Raw genomic sequence first — 17,107 nt, 5'->3', positions numbered from 1 at the left:
ATTGATTATTATCCACATTTTCTGCAGCATATTAGAGCAAGTTTAATAGTATAGCCAACTACTAGCTCTAATTCATCTATAGCCAATCTAATATCTCATTCATACAATAGTTACATACTACACTATTAATACATGGCCCCACCTTTCATACACACACCGCGTCTTGGAGTCCGTGCTATAGCTGGCTATAAATCTGTAGCCCGCTGCCCTTCTCTCTCCTTATTTATCTTCTTAAAATATATTTGTAGCTGGCTTATAGCCTGCTATTGTACCTACTCTTATAGCCTTAGATATTATAGCTATTAGTTTTTACAAAACCATGCTATTGATTATTTTGATTTTAATCTATCATACTTCTAAGTTCTATAATAACATTAAATTTATGAGTTTTTTTATCCATCATTTAACTGATACGTTTGTCAGAGTTATGGATAACACATATCTAATAGTAGTTAACTAAATCTCGGCAGGACCCACCACATATCATGTCTTATACGGAAACAACCTTCGGATATAGAAGGAGTTCCGCATAAGGAATGATAATAGAGTTCTACATGGAAACGACAAGTACTACTCAGATTGTATCCATATTAGTTTTCCTAGTTCTACTTGGATAAGGGGACACCTATGGGTATAAACATAAGACCCCTAGGAGGAGAGGGGGGACGGAACAATAGATCAAGACACAAAATCAACATACAAGCCAACATACGCCAAGACAAGACGCCGGATATCGAATTCAGAGATAAGCATAGCTAGTCCCCTACGGTGTCTACAGATTCTGTCAGGAGAGACATAGCGCCGTCTGTGATCTCGCCGGGCACGGATTCGAAGAGGAAGACTACCCTATTGTCGACTACGTGATGATACTTCAGACCACCAAGTCGATAACAGATAGATATGCTACCCCAAATATTGTATTGGTGTAATTATGGTGAATAAGAGCAACGACCGGCTTCGGCCAACGGGAGTAGGATTATTACCTGACAATTTAGGGACCCGAACCTGTATAAAAATCCTCGTCCCCATCTGTTTTACCTCAGTCTCGCATATACCCTGATACCAACAATCCCCATACTATGCAAATACCGGAATCGCGACATCAAACGTCGACAACGTTTATGTAAGCATTTTTTTAAAAAAGTTCTGAACTTCTGATATACGAATATATCAAATTGGTTAATGGTGTGGTTTATGAAACTTTAGGATCGTAATACCTGGGTTATATACCACGTGTCAAAATTCATATAGTTTTGTGCAACTTGAAAAAAAAATATGTGTGGCTTTATGTAATATACTTAAAAAGGTTACATTGTATCTCGTTAAAAAAAGGGTTGTTAGGAATAATATTTGAAAAAATTTAGTAAGAGATCCTTTGTTCTCAAAATGTACATATTATTTACAAATTTGAGTCTAAAAATATTTTGAGTTCAGGCTTCTAGCAGTAGTAAGGAGCACTCATTACTGAACTATTTGAAGCATACAAAGGATACCATTAATAAAAATGAAAACTAAGGTTAATAGTCGTTGTGTGAGTGTCGGGGTTTACCCCTGTCACGCCCCGAACTAGTACCGACCGGAACTAGCCCGTGACGCTCCAAATTAACCTGTTAATTGATACCAGTCCCAGGAAACAGTGCTGGTATCACAGGAAGACAGATTATCACAACAACAGAGGTCTCTTTATTATAGAGTAGAGGTACAGTCATGTTGGGCTGCGGACAGACCCCGAGCTCACAACTACATTATAAAAGAAAAACGGAAGCCAAGACTAGGACCAAACATCACAGGCGCGACTTGGGAACTAGGTCGAAACCCTAAAACTCATCGTAGCCGGCTTGCTCCTGGAAGAACTCCTCATCAACAGGATCCGCTTCATCTTCTTCAGCAATGGGGGGGATTATTTATATAGAACAAGGGTGAGTACGGGAGTACTCAGCAAGCCATGGGAAATAAGTGTTTAATGCAGGCTTCAAGGAAAGGTTGTTGTTTTTGCAATTGATTTTATTTGAACTCTTTTCTAAAAACAACTAAGTGAGTGCTTCTCAAACGACGCGGATAAGACAGTGCGTCTCGTCCGGTCGGAGTATGTGTAATGTATCAGTCTTTAGAATTGATTCAAGGTTGGCACCCGGCCAACAGCTTTTCAAACGGCCACTAGGGCCAACAACTTTCAAACGGCCACCCGGGCCTAGCTGATCCCATCAGCTGCAGATTTTTCAATCATCGAACCCCTTTACACAACAGCAATTTCACAAGCAGTAGTCAAACAAAACTACGCTAGGAATCACCTCACATCCGCCCATGACCGTGGGCACGGCTGTTCGAACAGTTTGTTAACCTCTGCAGAGGGGGTACACTTTACCCACACGACATTACTAACCCGGATCACCCAGCCCGTGGGGATCAGCCACGTCGGGAGACCTCCAAGCTTTCATGACAAGGCATTTCGAAAGCCGACACAGGTTTACCATATGCCGACGAGAGGGGTCCCAGACCAACAACAGGTTAGGTCCCAGACCATACTGTGCCAGGAAGCCCAGGGGTCCTCCCCGACACCACCCCGGCGAATCCACATGTCTCTCGGCATCAAGGCTCCCCTGATAAGCTAGTTACTCAGCCAGGGGTGTCCCATTCCATCCATGTGGTCGTACTTGTCTTATGTTTGAATGAAATTCCAAGGAAACGGTCCTTAAGTGCGAGAGCGGGAAACCGTACACCCGGTACGTTCCCCGGTCCGCGGTTTTGGAAATTCATTTAGTTCGCAAGCACCGACCCAGGTGTCGGGTTTTCCAAGTCTTTTGTAAAACCCAAGTTTTACCCAAGAAGTTTTTCAGATTTTAAGTTTGAAGGCGTCCGTCGATACTCGCACAGGGTGCACGAATATCGAGACGCAACTAGATGGTTACAAGGGGACACGATATAACAATTATCAAAGGAAGGATCAAATGCAACAAATTAGGTAGGTCCGCTAATCTGCATTGCAGACGGGACAACAGATTAAGTGCGATCCTATCAATGCATAATATTTTTCAAGCAACATAATTAAATTTCAAATATAGGCTCAAGATGTTCAAAGGTGGCTTGCCTTGCTCGAGATCTGGAGCTTGATCCTCGAAATCCTCGCGATCTGCCTTGCTCGAGATCTGGGTCTTCGGGCTCCGAAACTACACGCGAAACGGGACAACTCAACAAACGGCGAAAATAAAGCCCTATTAATGACCTCTAAGCGTGCCATTAGATAGATCTCGAGATTTGAGGAATTTTGGAAGTTGAACGGAGTCAAACGGATTTACGGTTGGGAAGATATTGAATTTCTAAGATTATTGGATTTTTAGTCTAAAGGAAAAGGATTTAATTAAATCCTTTTTGGAAAAGAAAAGAAAAGAGGGAGGGAATATAGACTTTTCCTCGGCGGCTAGGGCGCGGCTCGAGAGAATTGGGGCGGTCCGGCCGAGCTAAATGGGCCGGCCGGCCCAAGGCGGCCTAGGGCGCACGCGCGCGGGAGGGAGGAGAGAGAGAGCCGGTGGACCGGGCTCACCACGCGTGGTCCCGGGTGGGACCCGCTTGTCGGTGACTCGGTTCACCGTGCGGAGCGAGCACGCGGCGCACGCGCGCGGCCGGGGCTGGGACGCGGTGCACGCGCGCGGTTCGCGGTGGAATGGATGCGGCGGGCCCACGCGCAGCCTCACGGCTCGCGGTGGAACGCGCGCACGGGAGGGGCTGACCGGGGTCGGCCCGACCCGATCTCGGCCGAGCTGGTGCCGACGTGGCGCCTACGTGGCGCCTACGCGGGCTGGCGGGAGGAAGACGAAGGCGCCGGCCGCGAATGGACGGCGGGCGGCGGCGGTTTCTCCGGGACGCCTTGCGACGATGAGGGGCGACGGGGCGTACACCGGGATGACGAGGGAGAATGAGAGGGAGCGAGCGAACGTCTTGGATTCGCCGGAGGGTGTCCGTCGGCGGCGGATTGCGGCGGCGGCACCCGGCGGAGAGAAAAGGGAGAAACGGCGACGAGGTCACGAGGGGCCAATTCCCGGCGGTGAGAGCATCTACGCGGCTACGGGAATCTGTTGCTAGCGTCGGATTGGGCGGAGCTACGTCGAGCGAGGCTGGCGACGAGCGGGTGCTACGGAGCACGGGCGGCGACGGCGGCGAGCACATGGCGAGCGGCGGCAACGGTTGGGGCGGCGCCGGCTAGCTACGGGGAGGCTACACAAGCTACTACCGAAAACTAAGGGGGGAGATGGAGCGAGGAGGAAGAACGGAGGGAGGCACTACCGTGCGGGCGGGGCGCAGTGACGAGAGGCCGACGGCGCGGGAGTAATCTCTCCGGCCTCGGGCCGGGGAAGAGGAGGAAGACGAGCGCCCGGAGTCCTCTTCCGCGTCCACGAACGCACCGGTTCTCCCGGCGCTTGGCGATGAACGGCGGAGGCAAGACAGAGCTCGGAAGGCGGCGACAACAATGGAGTGGAGGCGATGGGAGGAGAAGAGAGGGAGGGCGCCTGGGCTTTAAAGGGCGGCAATGTCGGTTTGGAAACCGACTTTGGGCGGTCAAGGCGCGAGCTGGCGCTCCGGCTAGCGGCCAAATCGGCGACAGGGCGGAGGGAGGATGACGCCGGCGGGAGGAAAAGGGGAAAAGGAGGGAGAGAAAGGGGGCTCGCCCCTTGCCTCTTTGGGAAAAGGAGGAGGGGAACAGGGGCGACGCGGCAGAGGGAGGAGGGGCTCTGCCTCCGTCCCTTGGCGGCTTGCGCTCGGAGTGGCGGGGCCGAGGCAATGACGACGGCGATGACTGCGGGGCGGTGTGGAGCGGAACGGCGACACGGGCGACAGGCGCGGGCAGGCGCTGACGACGGCGGCGACCAGGCGGTCGGCCACCACGGCACGCGCGCGCGGCTTGCAACGGGAGGCGCGGCGGATTGAGCGGCGCGGCTCGGGCACGCGCGCTGGCTGCGGGGCCGAGCGGCTGCGCGGTTGCAGGCGGCAGGGCAGCGGGACCGGGCGGCGCAGACGCGGCGCGGGCGACGACCACGCGGGCGCGCGCGCGAACGATGCGCGGGGAGCGGCAGCGAGGGAGCGGAAAGGAGGGCTCGGCTCGGCGCGGGCGGCTCACGCGCACGCGCGCGGGCAGAGCGGAGGGGGAGGGGCGCTCGGCGCAGCCCTCGCGCACGCGCGCGCAGCGCGCGGGCGGAGCGGAGGGGGAGGGAGAGAGAGGGAGCGCCGGGGAAGGGAGGGGGAGATGGGCCGAGAGGGATTCGGCCCATCGACCCCGGGGGAGGCAAAATAGACTTTTGCGGAGGAATTTGATTTGGAAGGATTTGGATTCGGGATTGAACTCGACGATAGATCGGGGATTTGAGATCTGGGATGGCACGGACACTAGACAACAAGCAAAGAAACAATTTCGCAAATAGAGTTTTTATGAGATAATTTTCCCGCTAGGCGCCACGACGGAACAGGCGCTACAACCCCTCGTCGGCAAGTGGTTCACCCTTTAAATGTTTTGAGCTACAGTTGATAAATCGCAGAAAAAATAAATGAAGCAATCAAGAACAATTTATGAATCCTCTAAATAAATTTTGCTAAAAAATCAAGATTGGCAAGTAGGAAAAAACAAGGGTTTGTTGTGAATATGGAATGGGAGAGTTGGTCTAGACAGTTGGATCAGAAGAATAATTGACTGAGATCCATAGCGAGTTCTCTTGCAAAAGATCAACCTCATCTTTTCACTTATCTTGGGACGGAGGGTGGTACAGTACACACTGGTCACCTTAAAGAAAATGCACATCAGTAATAATTGTTGATCACATGAAAACATAAGAAAGGATTGGACAGGTAAAGTACAGGTTGTAATATGAATTCAATACTACTTTGTCCTAAAAAAAACAATCCTAGCTACGACCCTGAACAAGCATTTGTCCAGATTCGTAGTTAAGATTATGTTTTTTATAGGACGGAGGGGCTACTGCTGAAGCCAGAACCAACCATTCAATCAGGACGCAACAAGTAACAAAACATTAATCATCATCCACCAGTTTACATGTTGCATGTGCATATGAGAGAAACCCACAAAGAGGGCCATGCAGAGGGGCTGATTATATAGCACCATCTGCAGGGAAGAACCATCTCGGATGTCGCCACTGGTAGTAGACGCCAGAGTGACGATTACCACTTACCAAACGCACCAACGGCGTTATCATCTCGTTTCTCATGTTGTAGATGCCAGAGTCGCCAAGAGGATTTGCAGAATAAGGCCGGTTGTAGTCAGATATGAAGTAGATGCAGTCCTCCTGAGCTCCACATTCCACAGCAGGGACAGACTTGGAGCCATGTGTGCCAACAAAGAGAGCTTGGCCTCCCAAAGATTCTACCCTTCTCCACATGCGAGAGCCATTGCTCAAATCTGCCTCATATACCACAAATGAAAGAGTACGCGGATCTTCAAGGACATCATCATGTGACAGAGGGAATGGGTAACCGAAAAGCCGAATCACCTGCAACAATCTTCCACCAGATTCAACTAGATATCGCCACAGCATCCGGGGATGACTCTCACGACAAGGTTGGAAATGGGATTCGGTTACCGGTTCTTCTGCCAAGTCAACCATGGAATTAATGCATGAAACCTCTGGTTTTCCTTCATGGCCCTCACTGATCTCAAGGATGTAGAGCTTCCCAGAAGCACTCAGTGCATACAGCTCCCACCACAGAAGGCGATATCATAGGTCTTGTTCTCGAGTGAAAAATCATGAGATATGAATGAATCAGTAGCAATGGGTTGATAGCAAATACAAGCGGCGCTCACATGAAGGGGGTCATTGATCAGCACAGCGACAAGGGGAACTGGTGATGAGTCCAAGGGCAAGGGAACTGCAAACTTATAGGAAAGTAGAGTATATTCGTTGCAGAGAAGTATACCAGATCCACGGTAGGCACGTTCCATCTTATCATGCCAAATGCTGGCTAGCTTAGGAAGATGTAATGTAACCTTGGAGAAAAGGTTCATCAGTGAGCACCCACCATTACTATCCCTGAGGAAGAGCCAGTTGTCAATGGAGCCATGGCAAGAGGCATCATTTGGTAAAGGCATGCGGTGAATTTTACCATCAGAGATGCTGAGGAAGGTCCCATGGAGGAGAGTGAGCCAAGGGAGTGGAGGGGAACGGGCTGCAACCGAGCATTGGAGCGCCATGGGCGACAGACTGCTCTTAGCCGAACACGATCAGCTAAGGAGGGAAGGCGTCCGAGGACAAGACCCAGGAGCTCTGGCTGGAGGTCTGCCCAGGATGAAGAATGGGTAGCTTCCATCACGCAAGACTTGAAATCTGACCTTCCAAAAATGGAAAAAAGAAGGGTTCAGAGGTTTACAAGAAAAAGAAAGACACTAAGCGTTGCACTACTTATACTTGCGATACTTGGTAATAGCATCAGAAGATAGTGACATGTACTAATATTTAACAAGGCACACTAAACTGTACTAGTCATTTGCTAAACAAACTCAAGGTCCATAACTAAATAAAAAGGCTGACCTCACCTGACTGACATCTTGCAAGACTGCAAGTCTAACACGACGAGACAAAGGTTTCGGATTATGATTAAGCAAGCACTATTTAAAACTATGTATTCTGGTCACACTTGACAAGAACATCACCAGAAAGCAGTATCTAACTTTTTTCACAAATCAAAAGGTAAATGCATCTGCACTTACTCCTTTACCCAAATCTCAAGGTAGATGAGTAAACATAAATAATGTTTTTTTTATTTTTGCAACTAACTAGTATCATCAGAAACATACTAGTGGGTGATGACGTAGTGAACTAGATACGGACTGATAGTATACTAAATCCAATATTAAAAAATGATATCCACCTATATGATTTCGTAGCAGGAAACGCTAAAACAAGGGGAACGTGCACATCGGCACTACACATTGAAAATATGTACTTCTCTTAGATCTTACATGCTCCTCCATACCAGTTTAGATCAAGCAAAAAAAATTTGGTCCAAAAACATTTATAAACACATCCAAATATCCAATGGGTAAATAGTGGTATATCTCCAAATGTGAATAGTAATGGTATTTTTTTCAAAACCAATAAATTTATAATGACAAGGATCCAATTAACCCTTTTCTGGGGGGTTCAACCAAGTTGTAGAGAAAGACATTTTCTCATCGACATTAGGTGCCGCAATTCAAAATGTTTGTGGATTTAGGCCAAATGATCTCCGACAGAAAGCCGGCAGCTAATATCAAATCAGCAACGAAGGGCACATGAATGTGGGCCATCTAGAGCATCGATTCGTTGAACGAAATTAGGGCTAGTGCAGAGGAGCTCACCTGCTTAGAGGCGATGACCTGATGAACGGTCGGTGAGAGGGGGAGGAAGAGCAGGGAACCGACCACCAACTCGTCGCCGGCGGGAGATCGAGCAGCAGCAGCCGCTCGTGTCCGGCTGCGGGGAGCACAGGCTGTGCGCGGTTACGACGCGGCGGCGTCCTCTAGAGGAGGCGGCCCGGCGATGAGAGGTATCCGCTCGCTTGGGTGGTCTCCGGCAACGCCGCAACGGCAAGGCTCGCCGTCGCCGGCGAGCAGAGCAGGCGGCGATCGGGAAGTGGAAGATGGCGTGGGAGCCGGAGGAATTGGGGTTTTTGCTTCGATTCTGTGCGGCGTTATTTTTTTTATTTATTTTTTATACCTTTTTGGTCTTTCACCTACTCGCAGTAATGAGCACCCCCTGAAGTAATTAGTGAAGTGCTGCCAGCTACTCCCATGTTTGTTGATTTATTACTAGATTATTATATAATGAATTACTATTTAATTATAAATATATATTAAATAGTTTAATAAATACTGTAAAATAAATGGTTTAAACAATATGATAGTAAAAAAAATGAGAAAACATTTTTTTTAAAAAAAAACATGAAGTAAATAATCGATTTGAACTAGCTATCCAATGAATAATATGAAAAGAACGAGGTCGTAGTATAATTCTCTGCATAATATAAAGGATGAACGTATTAGACTTTATACAATTTAATTTAATAGAATTCCCTGTAAAAAGAAGTGTTGAAATCATCTGAGTATATTAATACGACGAGACAATAAAACTTTCAAACAAAAAAAAATGATAAGTACAGAAACCTTCAAGACCTACTCCCAGTTTATCGAGCTGTGTATAAAATTTAAAACTGTAAAACATCGTCCTATATTGCTGGGCTGATGGCATGCAACACAGCGACAGCCCGAAACACCCTCAACTCCACATCGACACATTTTAGAGCTGTCGCTGCCAAACCACCGAGCAAACATTATTATCATTATTCTCATTTATAATCAAACAGGTCGAGTTTGAAGCCTGTGTTGTTCTTGTCATCGATCTACAATGCAGCCCTCTGCTGGCTGAAAGCCACCGGAATTTATGTGACCAGGTTGATGCCCTCGGCGAGGAGGGAGTCGGCGAGCACCTGGTTCGCCGCCTCCGACGGGTGGACGGCGTCCCAGAACACGTACGTCGTCGCGTTCGGGCAGGTGCCGATCGACTTGGGGTTGCACAGAAGCACCGTCGTCTCCACCGTCCCTGTCCCGCAGCATCCCCTCCTCGCCTCCGTGAATCCTACCACCACCAAAACCATCATCAATGGTGATGAATTTTTAGCAGGGCCGGCCAAGATAGGCCAACCAATCAATGGTGATGAATCACTGAATATGCACAGTTGCAGTTTGCATTGATCATGCAAGATGAGATACAGATTTGCGTATAAGTTTGTTGTTATACCTTGGGATTGAGGAGAGGTGACGAGGTCGTAGAGGGGCGTGTAGATGTCGAACACGGCGATCTTGAGGTCGGAGTAGGTCTTCGAAAGCGAGTCGACGGTGACGTTCATCTTGCCGTTGAAGTTCTGGGCGTCGCTGTTGAGCCTCGAGACGCACCCGCTGCTGCCGTAGCCGAACAGCGTGATCGCCGCCGGTAGGCAGCCCAACGGCGGCAGCGACGTCACGCCGATGCGCCGTGCTCCCATGCTGTACAGTTGCTACAAGAAGCAAAGGTCCCAAAGAAATTTTCACATCATCTCAACAATCCGTGTTCAGAAACTATATCTCTAATTATACTATGAGTCTAGTCTATGACTATCTATGTCGATGAGGAAGCTGGTTAGTTGCTTACTGCCACGGTGTTTTTGAAGATGCCGACGAGGCGGTCGGAGAACTGGTCGGCGGTCTGGGTCTTGTAGAGGAAAGGATTGATGTAGTAATTCTGGACGAAATCGCTGGCACCGGCGCTGATGATGTACAATGAGCCGTTGATGATTGACTGGGCCTGGCTGCTTCCGGCCACGGCTGCCAGCTTAGATTGGTACTCCTTGAAGTACTCCAATTGTTGGGACAAAGGAATAGCATGCTGCATTACACAGTTTTGTCCAAGTTAGTTAAGAGATCATTTACACCGCCACATGGATTTGCAGGTACACCGACGTCCGAAAAATAGCAATGATAGAGTTCATAATTTATGAGGCATGCATGGAGGATGTAACTATGTATTAACACGCAGCTGAAATATTTCAATTCAGAGCTTCTCTTCTCCTTTTCAAGGTTATTGGTGATACTTACATACAGAAGTGCAGTGTGGTCATAGTAGCCAGATCCTGCAGATGCAAAGTTGGCTCCAATCAGAAGGTTCTTCCCTGACGCATCTGGGCTGAGATACGCAGGTGCGTAGCTTTCAAACCCCAACGTCTCGGCTGCAACCACAGGAAGTAGCAGAACAGGATCTCTATTAGAAAATGCAACTGCAACTCACATATACATTGGAAAGTAACAACATTTAGCAAGAGTGAGAATGTGACCAGTGATATCAGTAGCCAGCTTGCCGTTGCAGAACCTCCCCGTGGGTACCTGGTTCTTGAAGTCCCTTCCGTAGGGAGGGAAGTTTGCCTTGATGATGGTTTTGAGGTAGTCATTGTTACCTACGTCCACCGATGAGTCACCGAACGTCATGACGGCCGGCACGAGCGGCTGCGCTTCACCACCATGTGTTCCTAGCAGAAGGAAGAGAGCCAGGAGCAGCAAGCACTTCACCTCCATTGGAGCTATCCTTGGAGTCTTCTTAGGAGTGTGGCTCGAAAGAGAAGCGTGTTCTGGTAAGACAGAACGCTGTGAGCTTGTTTATATAAGTGTGCCTGCAAACATATATACACAAAATGAGATGAAACGCACTAATTCAGTAGTTAATGAAGTTTGTTATGAACCCCATAACTATACTCATGAGACAAGCTGTCCTGATAAGACCAGTAAGCAACTAACTTAATCAGTAGTGGGGCCTAGTTGTCATCCAATGTAGTAGTATAAATCTTCTTTCGGTGCAACCTTTGGTGTAGTGTGTGGCATGACAGTAGCACATTGTTAGTATAGTACCTCATCGTGGCAATGTGCCAAATTCAGTCTCCATGCCCTGCTTTGCATGGTTATCCACATTAATTCTTCCATCTGCAATGGCGACTATTTATTAGATTGATAAGGAAACAAGGGGCAGTTGAGGTGCTATTGAGGCACATCGGCACTAGAAGTGCCAGGAAGAAGGTGTAAACCCCAACAGCTACTAAACAACCACTAATCAGTTATTGCACATGTTGTACTAACACAATATATGCAGTTGGAACTCGAGCATTGGGTCCCAACTGGAAAGATCTTTAACACTGGTTATAACTGACATGGTTTTTGACAATGTAAGAAAAATAAAAGGAGTTGCAAGACTTGACAATAAATATGCAAATCTTTCAAGTGCTGTGTGCCAGCTAGTAAGACTTATCATCATTGAATGCAATGCTGCCACTCGTTTCCTTCAATGCCAGTACTTCCCCACGAAAATAAGTACTCCAAATAAGATACCCCCTCCGTCTCAAATTACATGTTATTTAGATTTATTCTAAGTCAAACATATATATCTTTGATCTCTATTTTTTAAGATATTTATGTGATCTAACAACATGTGAATCATATATTATAAAATTATTTCTCATGGTGAATCTAAAAAAAATATATCTCTTATGATAATAAACTATCTGAGTTTATAATGTGAATTGATGGTTAAAGACTAAAATGTTTGATTTATGACAAATCTAGAATGATAAGTAATTTGGAACAGAAGTTGTACCAGAAACTGAGACAGCTCAGATAAAATATTGTGGGGGAAAGCTAGTAGGAATTCGATGGTCAAAATATTGATAAAAATGTGGCAGTATATATATAGCAATAAAATATTCTTCCAAGATTCTTATGCTTGTGGATTCTTGGGAGGCTGGGACCAAAGATGTATACTACGTACCTTTCATGCTGTTTCTGAACATGGATCAAGAGCATACCTAATATAAAAGGTGGTAGATTTAGACACATAACTGAATTCTGTACATGTCATGCTTTCAAAGGTTATTGTCCATTTCTCTGATTGAGAATTGAAAAATGAAAATAGGCCAGTGTGAGACTGAGAAACACAAACAGTTTAGAGATGGAGCGTATGCTATGAAGTTTGATCATTAGCTAAAAAAAACTTATGCTGTGGTCACTGTTTATTTACGAATACTGCAATGGACATATGATCGCTATTATTTTTATGATAAAAAAAGGGTGAATAGTCAAAGTGGTCATCCAAGTTTCATCTGAGGCTCAGTTTAGTCCTTGATATTTCAATCTATCCATATTAGTCCTTCAAGTTTTCATTTTAGTTCAAACTTATCCTTGAAAACCAACAACTCTCTTCATAAATAACACTTATACCCCTCATCATTCACATATATAAGAGAGAAATTGCATGCTTGAATTTTTTTATAGATAATACATAGTATATTATGTAAAACGAAAAAAAATTATGTACTAGCAAGTGTATACGATAGCAATTGCTTAAGTTTCATGTGCACATGTCGAAATAATGGAAAGTAGATCTGTAATATTGTTTATTCATGTTGGCTTTCTCTTTTCTAGTATATAGATGTATACAAATTAAGGGCAAAAAGGACATTTTCTAATAGAAATATTGACTATAAATAGCCATATGGCATATTAAGTGGACCCAAGGATGATTTCAAGCCAAAACAAATATTTGAAGGATCTATGTGGACAAAATGAAACGTGAAGGACCAAATTGAGCCTTCGCTGAAACTTGAGGGACTAAATTATCTATTCACCCATAAAAAAACTTATAATCTTACACTAAGAAAGGAATATAAGATTTGTTAAAATATGTCAAAAGAAAGCAGAACTCGGAATTAATGCACAAAAAAGAAGTAAACTAGCTATTCATAGGAAAAGAAGAAGTCTGGGGAAAGAAGATAACATTAGGGGCAATAAATAAAGCTACATAACTTAAGATATTTTATTTTCATTCTTAAATGTTCAGCAACCACATGCCATGTAAAAACAATTGGAATATTGTTTAGTGCTTAACAAAGCACAACATTCAATTGAGATGGGTTCTGAAAGTGATGAAAATCTCAGAAAAGAACCTGGACTGTAAAAGTGACTCTCTGAATATTAAGTAGATGGAGTTTCTTTGAAAGGAGGAGGATCATACTTCAAAACAACATATTACAAACACATTTAGATTTGTAATGAATCTTCAGAGAAGCAACGAGCTGCTATGTATCAAATTAACATTTTTTTCAAGATACACTCGCTGTTATGTTAGTATCAAGAATGGACCCAGTGTGACTGATTAATTTGGATGTCTACGAAATATGTTCAAGGTCAGATATGACAACAATTGTACTTACATAGAGAGTGACAAGTACGACTCAAATAACACAAAAAACACACTTTGCCCTACATAATACAGTGTATGTATGCATAGCTTCGATTACCTGATTGTGTAAAAAATAAAATCATAATAGCAAGAGTAAATCAAAAGGTATAATGAAAAACATGAGCATTTAGATTATCACCAGTCAATCGGTACACATAAAGCATGAGGCCATCATAATACCGTGGAAAGGACTACCTTTTCGAACAATGCTAGTAACAACAAAATAGTTGCAAAATTGGGTAACTAGACATTGGCCAAGCTGCTAAAGTCAATTATTCAATTTATTCAAAAGGTTGAATTAACACATTAAGAAGACGAACATACATGTCTGAAACAAATGTCTGCAGATTGGATTGAATAATGAACTTACCATTGCAAGGATATATGGAGAAAGGACAATCCTTGTGTGTTTAGCATCAATACTGACTGCCTACTTCATAAGAATCATTAGTGTTGCAAGTTTAGTAGACATTATGTAGTCATCACAAAAAATACTACGGCAGTATGGTCAGGTAGATTTTAGTCACATTTTACTGTGTTGAAATCATGTAAAAATATTCCCTACAAAAATGAGAGAATGTTGAGGAAATAGTATGTGTGAAAGCTAATAGTGAATGCAAGAACGGTAAAATAAACTAAAGTTATCTTTCTCTCAGAGTTTCGAATGTTTAAAACAGGCCTGCAAAGAGATACCATGGCACAATCACAGGATAACATACTTCGAATTCTACTGTTTCATAATTTCATATAAGAATAAAAACACTAGCTTTGGAAACAATTACAGATAACATATAGAAAAGCTAGAGAGTGATGAGCTGGCATTCCATGATGAACTGAGGAAAGAATTGATTGGACCATGTTGTACTTAGTTCCACCAATTTCAGTTCTAGAAGACTATGGGGTATCAAATGGGTAATAATGTCAAATATACATACCTTACACAAATGCACAAAATCTAAAGAGTGTACTAGCATTCAACGATTACGTTCCTTTGTATCTAATTTACCCAGATTTACATAATAAAGAAACCATTGGCCATAGTTGTCATATATGCTACGCTAAAGAGTTAAGATGTGTAATAAAAATGTGCATGCAACTGAGGTTTATCAGGTAAAGCAGAAACAAATATAAATTCAAGTGGGGTTTTAGTCCTAAATGGAGGAAGAGCATTGATATTAAAGGATAATGATACATTACTGTGTTTATTAGCAGCAAAATTCAGTTGGATGTTATCATCAATGTATTCAGATTTCAGCAGGAAGTCAGAAACAACCTTTTGATTTTTTTTTTGTCACAAACAGTACATATAAATGTTATGATTCAGAAACAGAAATTGGAAAAATATGTTAATCACAGGGTGAATATGATGGTGATGGTTCCGTTTCTTTCATTCATAGCAGCAAAAAAGCACTTGTTCCTATGGCACTGCTTGAAACATGGGAATTTTTCCCGATACCTTGGGAATTAAATTGTTCCGCATAAAAAAGTCTTGTACTCCAAACAGGGTGAAGAGGATGAGTTTCATTAGGACAGAACAGTTATGGGAAACAATGACAGTACAACTAACACAATGAAACAAACAAGAATAAAGGATACCCTTATCATGCAATATTTTAACAGTAAGAGCATTCAGTGGTCCTAGTCATCATTTATATGCTATGGAATTCCAATTGGAAGTACAAGAATACCCCACTCGTGCAGATGCAATTATCAGTTAGATAGAACATCTATATGGTTATTAAAAGACTCTGTCCATGACAAGTCCAAACAGGACTGAGTAACTTCTGATTAGCATCCAAAAGAACAGTCAAAGAAATTTGACATTTAAGACACAGAATATGAAGGATAAACACGAGCATGTGCCTCAGGTTAAGCCTGCAATGTTTTACTGGTTACTGACAAAGTGATAATTGCAGCGGCAGCAGCAGCAGCAAATAGTATACGACCTTCTCCAACACCTAAGTTTTCTCTTAAAGATACTCCACTGAGTAGCCAAGCCACCATCAGCATTCAGATACAGGTTTGCCATGAAACAGCAAGCTGTATCAGTAATTTGTTCTCAGATGTTGATCATTACAAACTCTTTCTGTAAAGTTGGTAAATGTTCCATCCAAAGCCACAGTAATAATGATCAAATTTGCATGTCTTTCGCTGTCGATCTTGATCATCATCCACCACCAAAATTTGTACAATCTTAAAATGGCCCAAGCTCATGTACCCAGTTTAGCAAAAGCAAGCACAAGGCTTCACGCATGTTTCACAGCAGCTTCTGTCGCTGCGATCTCCTCCCATGCCGCGCCCATGGCAGGAATGGTGGTAACATGAGCCCAGTCAGGTCCCAAGGCCGCCCACCACCTTCCTCCTGCCGCACACCACCGGCATCTCCTCCGCAATCCATCCAACCATTGGAGCCAGCATCCATCTCCACCTTCTGATCACCAGCGATTGACTCCGCCTCGCCGTTGCGCGGTGCCGATTGCGCCTTACTAGGTTTGGACGCGGCGGCACCCCTCCCGCAGCCCGGAGGGTACCTCCGCACGGCGGAGGCGCGGCGCACGAGCACCACCTCGGTGGTAGCAGCGGGGACCTCGATTCCGGCCACCAACCCATTCCCCTCGCCGTGATCGGGCCCCTCGGTCGCGACCGCGAGGAGCGGCTGCCTTGCCAGCTTGGGGGATTTCGTCGCCGCGCGCGCCGATGCGTTCGGAGGTGGTCGGAGGAGGTTGGTGGCGGTGGTGGAGGGGCCGGGCTGCCCCGGTGGGTGCGCAGCGCGGTGGTCGCGGCCGCATCCCGGCGGGTAGCGGCGGACGGCGGAGGCGCGGTGGCCGGCGGCGAGCATCGGAGCGTGGGCGGCGGAGGTGGTCGGGCGGAAGGAAGTGCGGACTTAAGTGAAATTTCGAACCGAACGAACGGAGGATTGCAGGAGAAGGAACGTGAAGCTTGTACTGTTTCAATCTCTCTCCTGAAAACGCGGAACCAGTTTTGTGTTTTTATTTTAGGTTAGTTGTAACCATGTCATTACAGATATATCTATTTCAGATAAATATTATTATATAATTAATTTATTTGTAGTTGTTGCACTGAAATTTTATAAAATTAAGATCGCCACTGCCATCATGTTTTTCATCGATCTTCTTCATTCTTCGTCTTCTCCCTACTATCTTCCTATCTTCTTGCATTGCGACGGGGGCAGTAGCATGCGAGCAGCAGTGGCGACGATTGCCGACCTAGGGGCTTGGCTACTTGCTACCCAACAGCGGGACAGGTGGCAGATGACGGTATAGAGAAGGTTAGGGCCGGATCTAGATAGCGAC

The 17,107-nt window shown here is 45.2% G+C and overlaps 1 protein-coding gene and 1 pseudogene across 2 annotated transcripts; both read right to left on the bottom strand.

Annotated features, from left to right (window-relative positions):
* Positions 1–5,751: 5,751 nt before the first annotated feature.
* Positions 5,752–8,471, bottom strand: LOC9267290 (F-box/kelch-repeat protein KIB1-like; annotated as a pseudogene). Its single transcript, XR_010741942.1, has 2 exons — positions 8,339–8,471; positions 5,752–7,330 (listed from the first exon to the last, which is right to left on the bottom strand). The product of XR_010741942.1 is annotated as an F-box/kelch-repeat protein KIB1-like (transcript).
* Positions 8,472–9,065: 594 nt separating this feature from the next.
* On the bottom strand, positions 9,066–11,180 carry LOC4340128 (GDSL esterase/lipase APG). Its single transcript, XM_015786570.3, has 5 exons — positions 10,846–11,180; positions 10,610–10,740; positions 10,167–10,400; positions 9,777–10,032; positions 9,066–9,614 (listed from the first exon to the last, which is right to left on the bottom strand). The coding sequence occupies exons 1-5, from the start codon at positions 11,081–11,083 to the stop codon at positions 9,418–9,420; spliced, it is 1,056 nt and encodes a 351-aa protein (XP_015642056.1). The 5' UTR covers positions 11,084–11,180; the 3' UTR covers positions 9,066–9,417.
* Positions 11,181–17,107: the final 5,927 nt, after the last annotated feature.

The sequence above is a fragment of the Oryza sativa genome, chromosome 6 (assembly GCF_034140825.1).
Source record: "Oryza sativa Japonica Group chromosome 6, ASM3414082v1".
In the NCBI taxonomy this organism is placed as follows: Eukaryota; Viridiplantae; Streptophyta; class Magnoliopsida; order Poales; family Poaceae; genus Oryza; species Oryza sativa.
The sequence above is the reverse complement of the archived record's forward strand: the minus strand, read 5'-3'. Positions and strand labels throughout refer to the sequence as shown.

Coding starts and splice junctions, on each gene's coding strand:
- LOC4340128 (XM_015786570.3), bottom strand. CDS start 11,083: ATGGAGGTGAAGTGCTTGCTGCTCCTGGCTCTCTTCCTTCTGCTAGGA. Junction 10,741..10,845: donor GCTGGCTACTGATATCACTG/GTCACATTCTCA, acceptor CTGTGGTTGCAG/CCGAGACGTTGGGGTTTGAA. Junction 9,615..9,776: donor CACCTCTCCTCAATCCCAAG/GTATAACAACAA, acceptor TGGTGGTGGTAG/GATTCACGGAGGCGAGGAGG.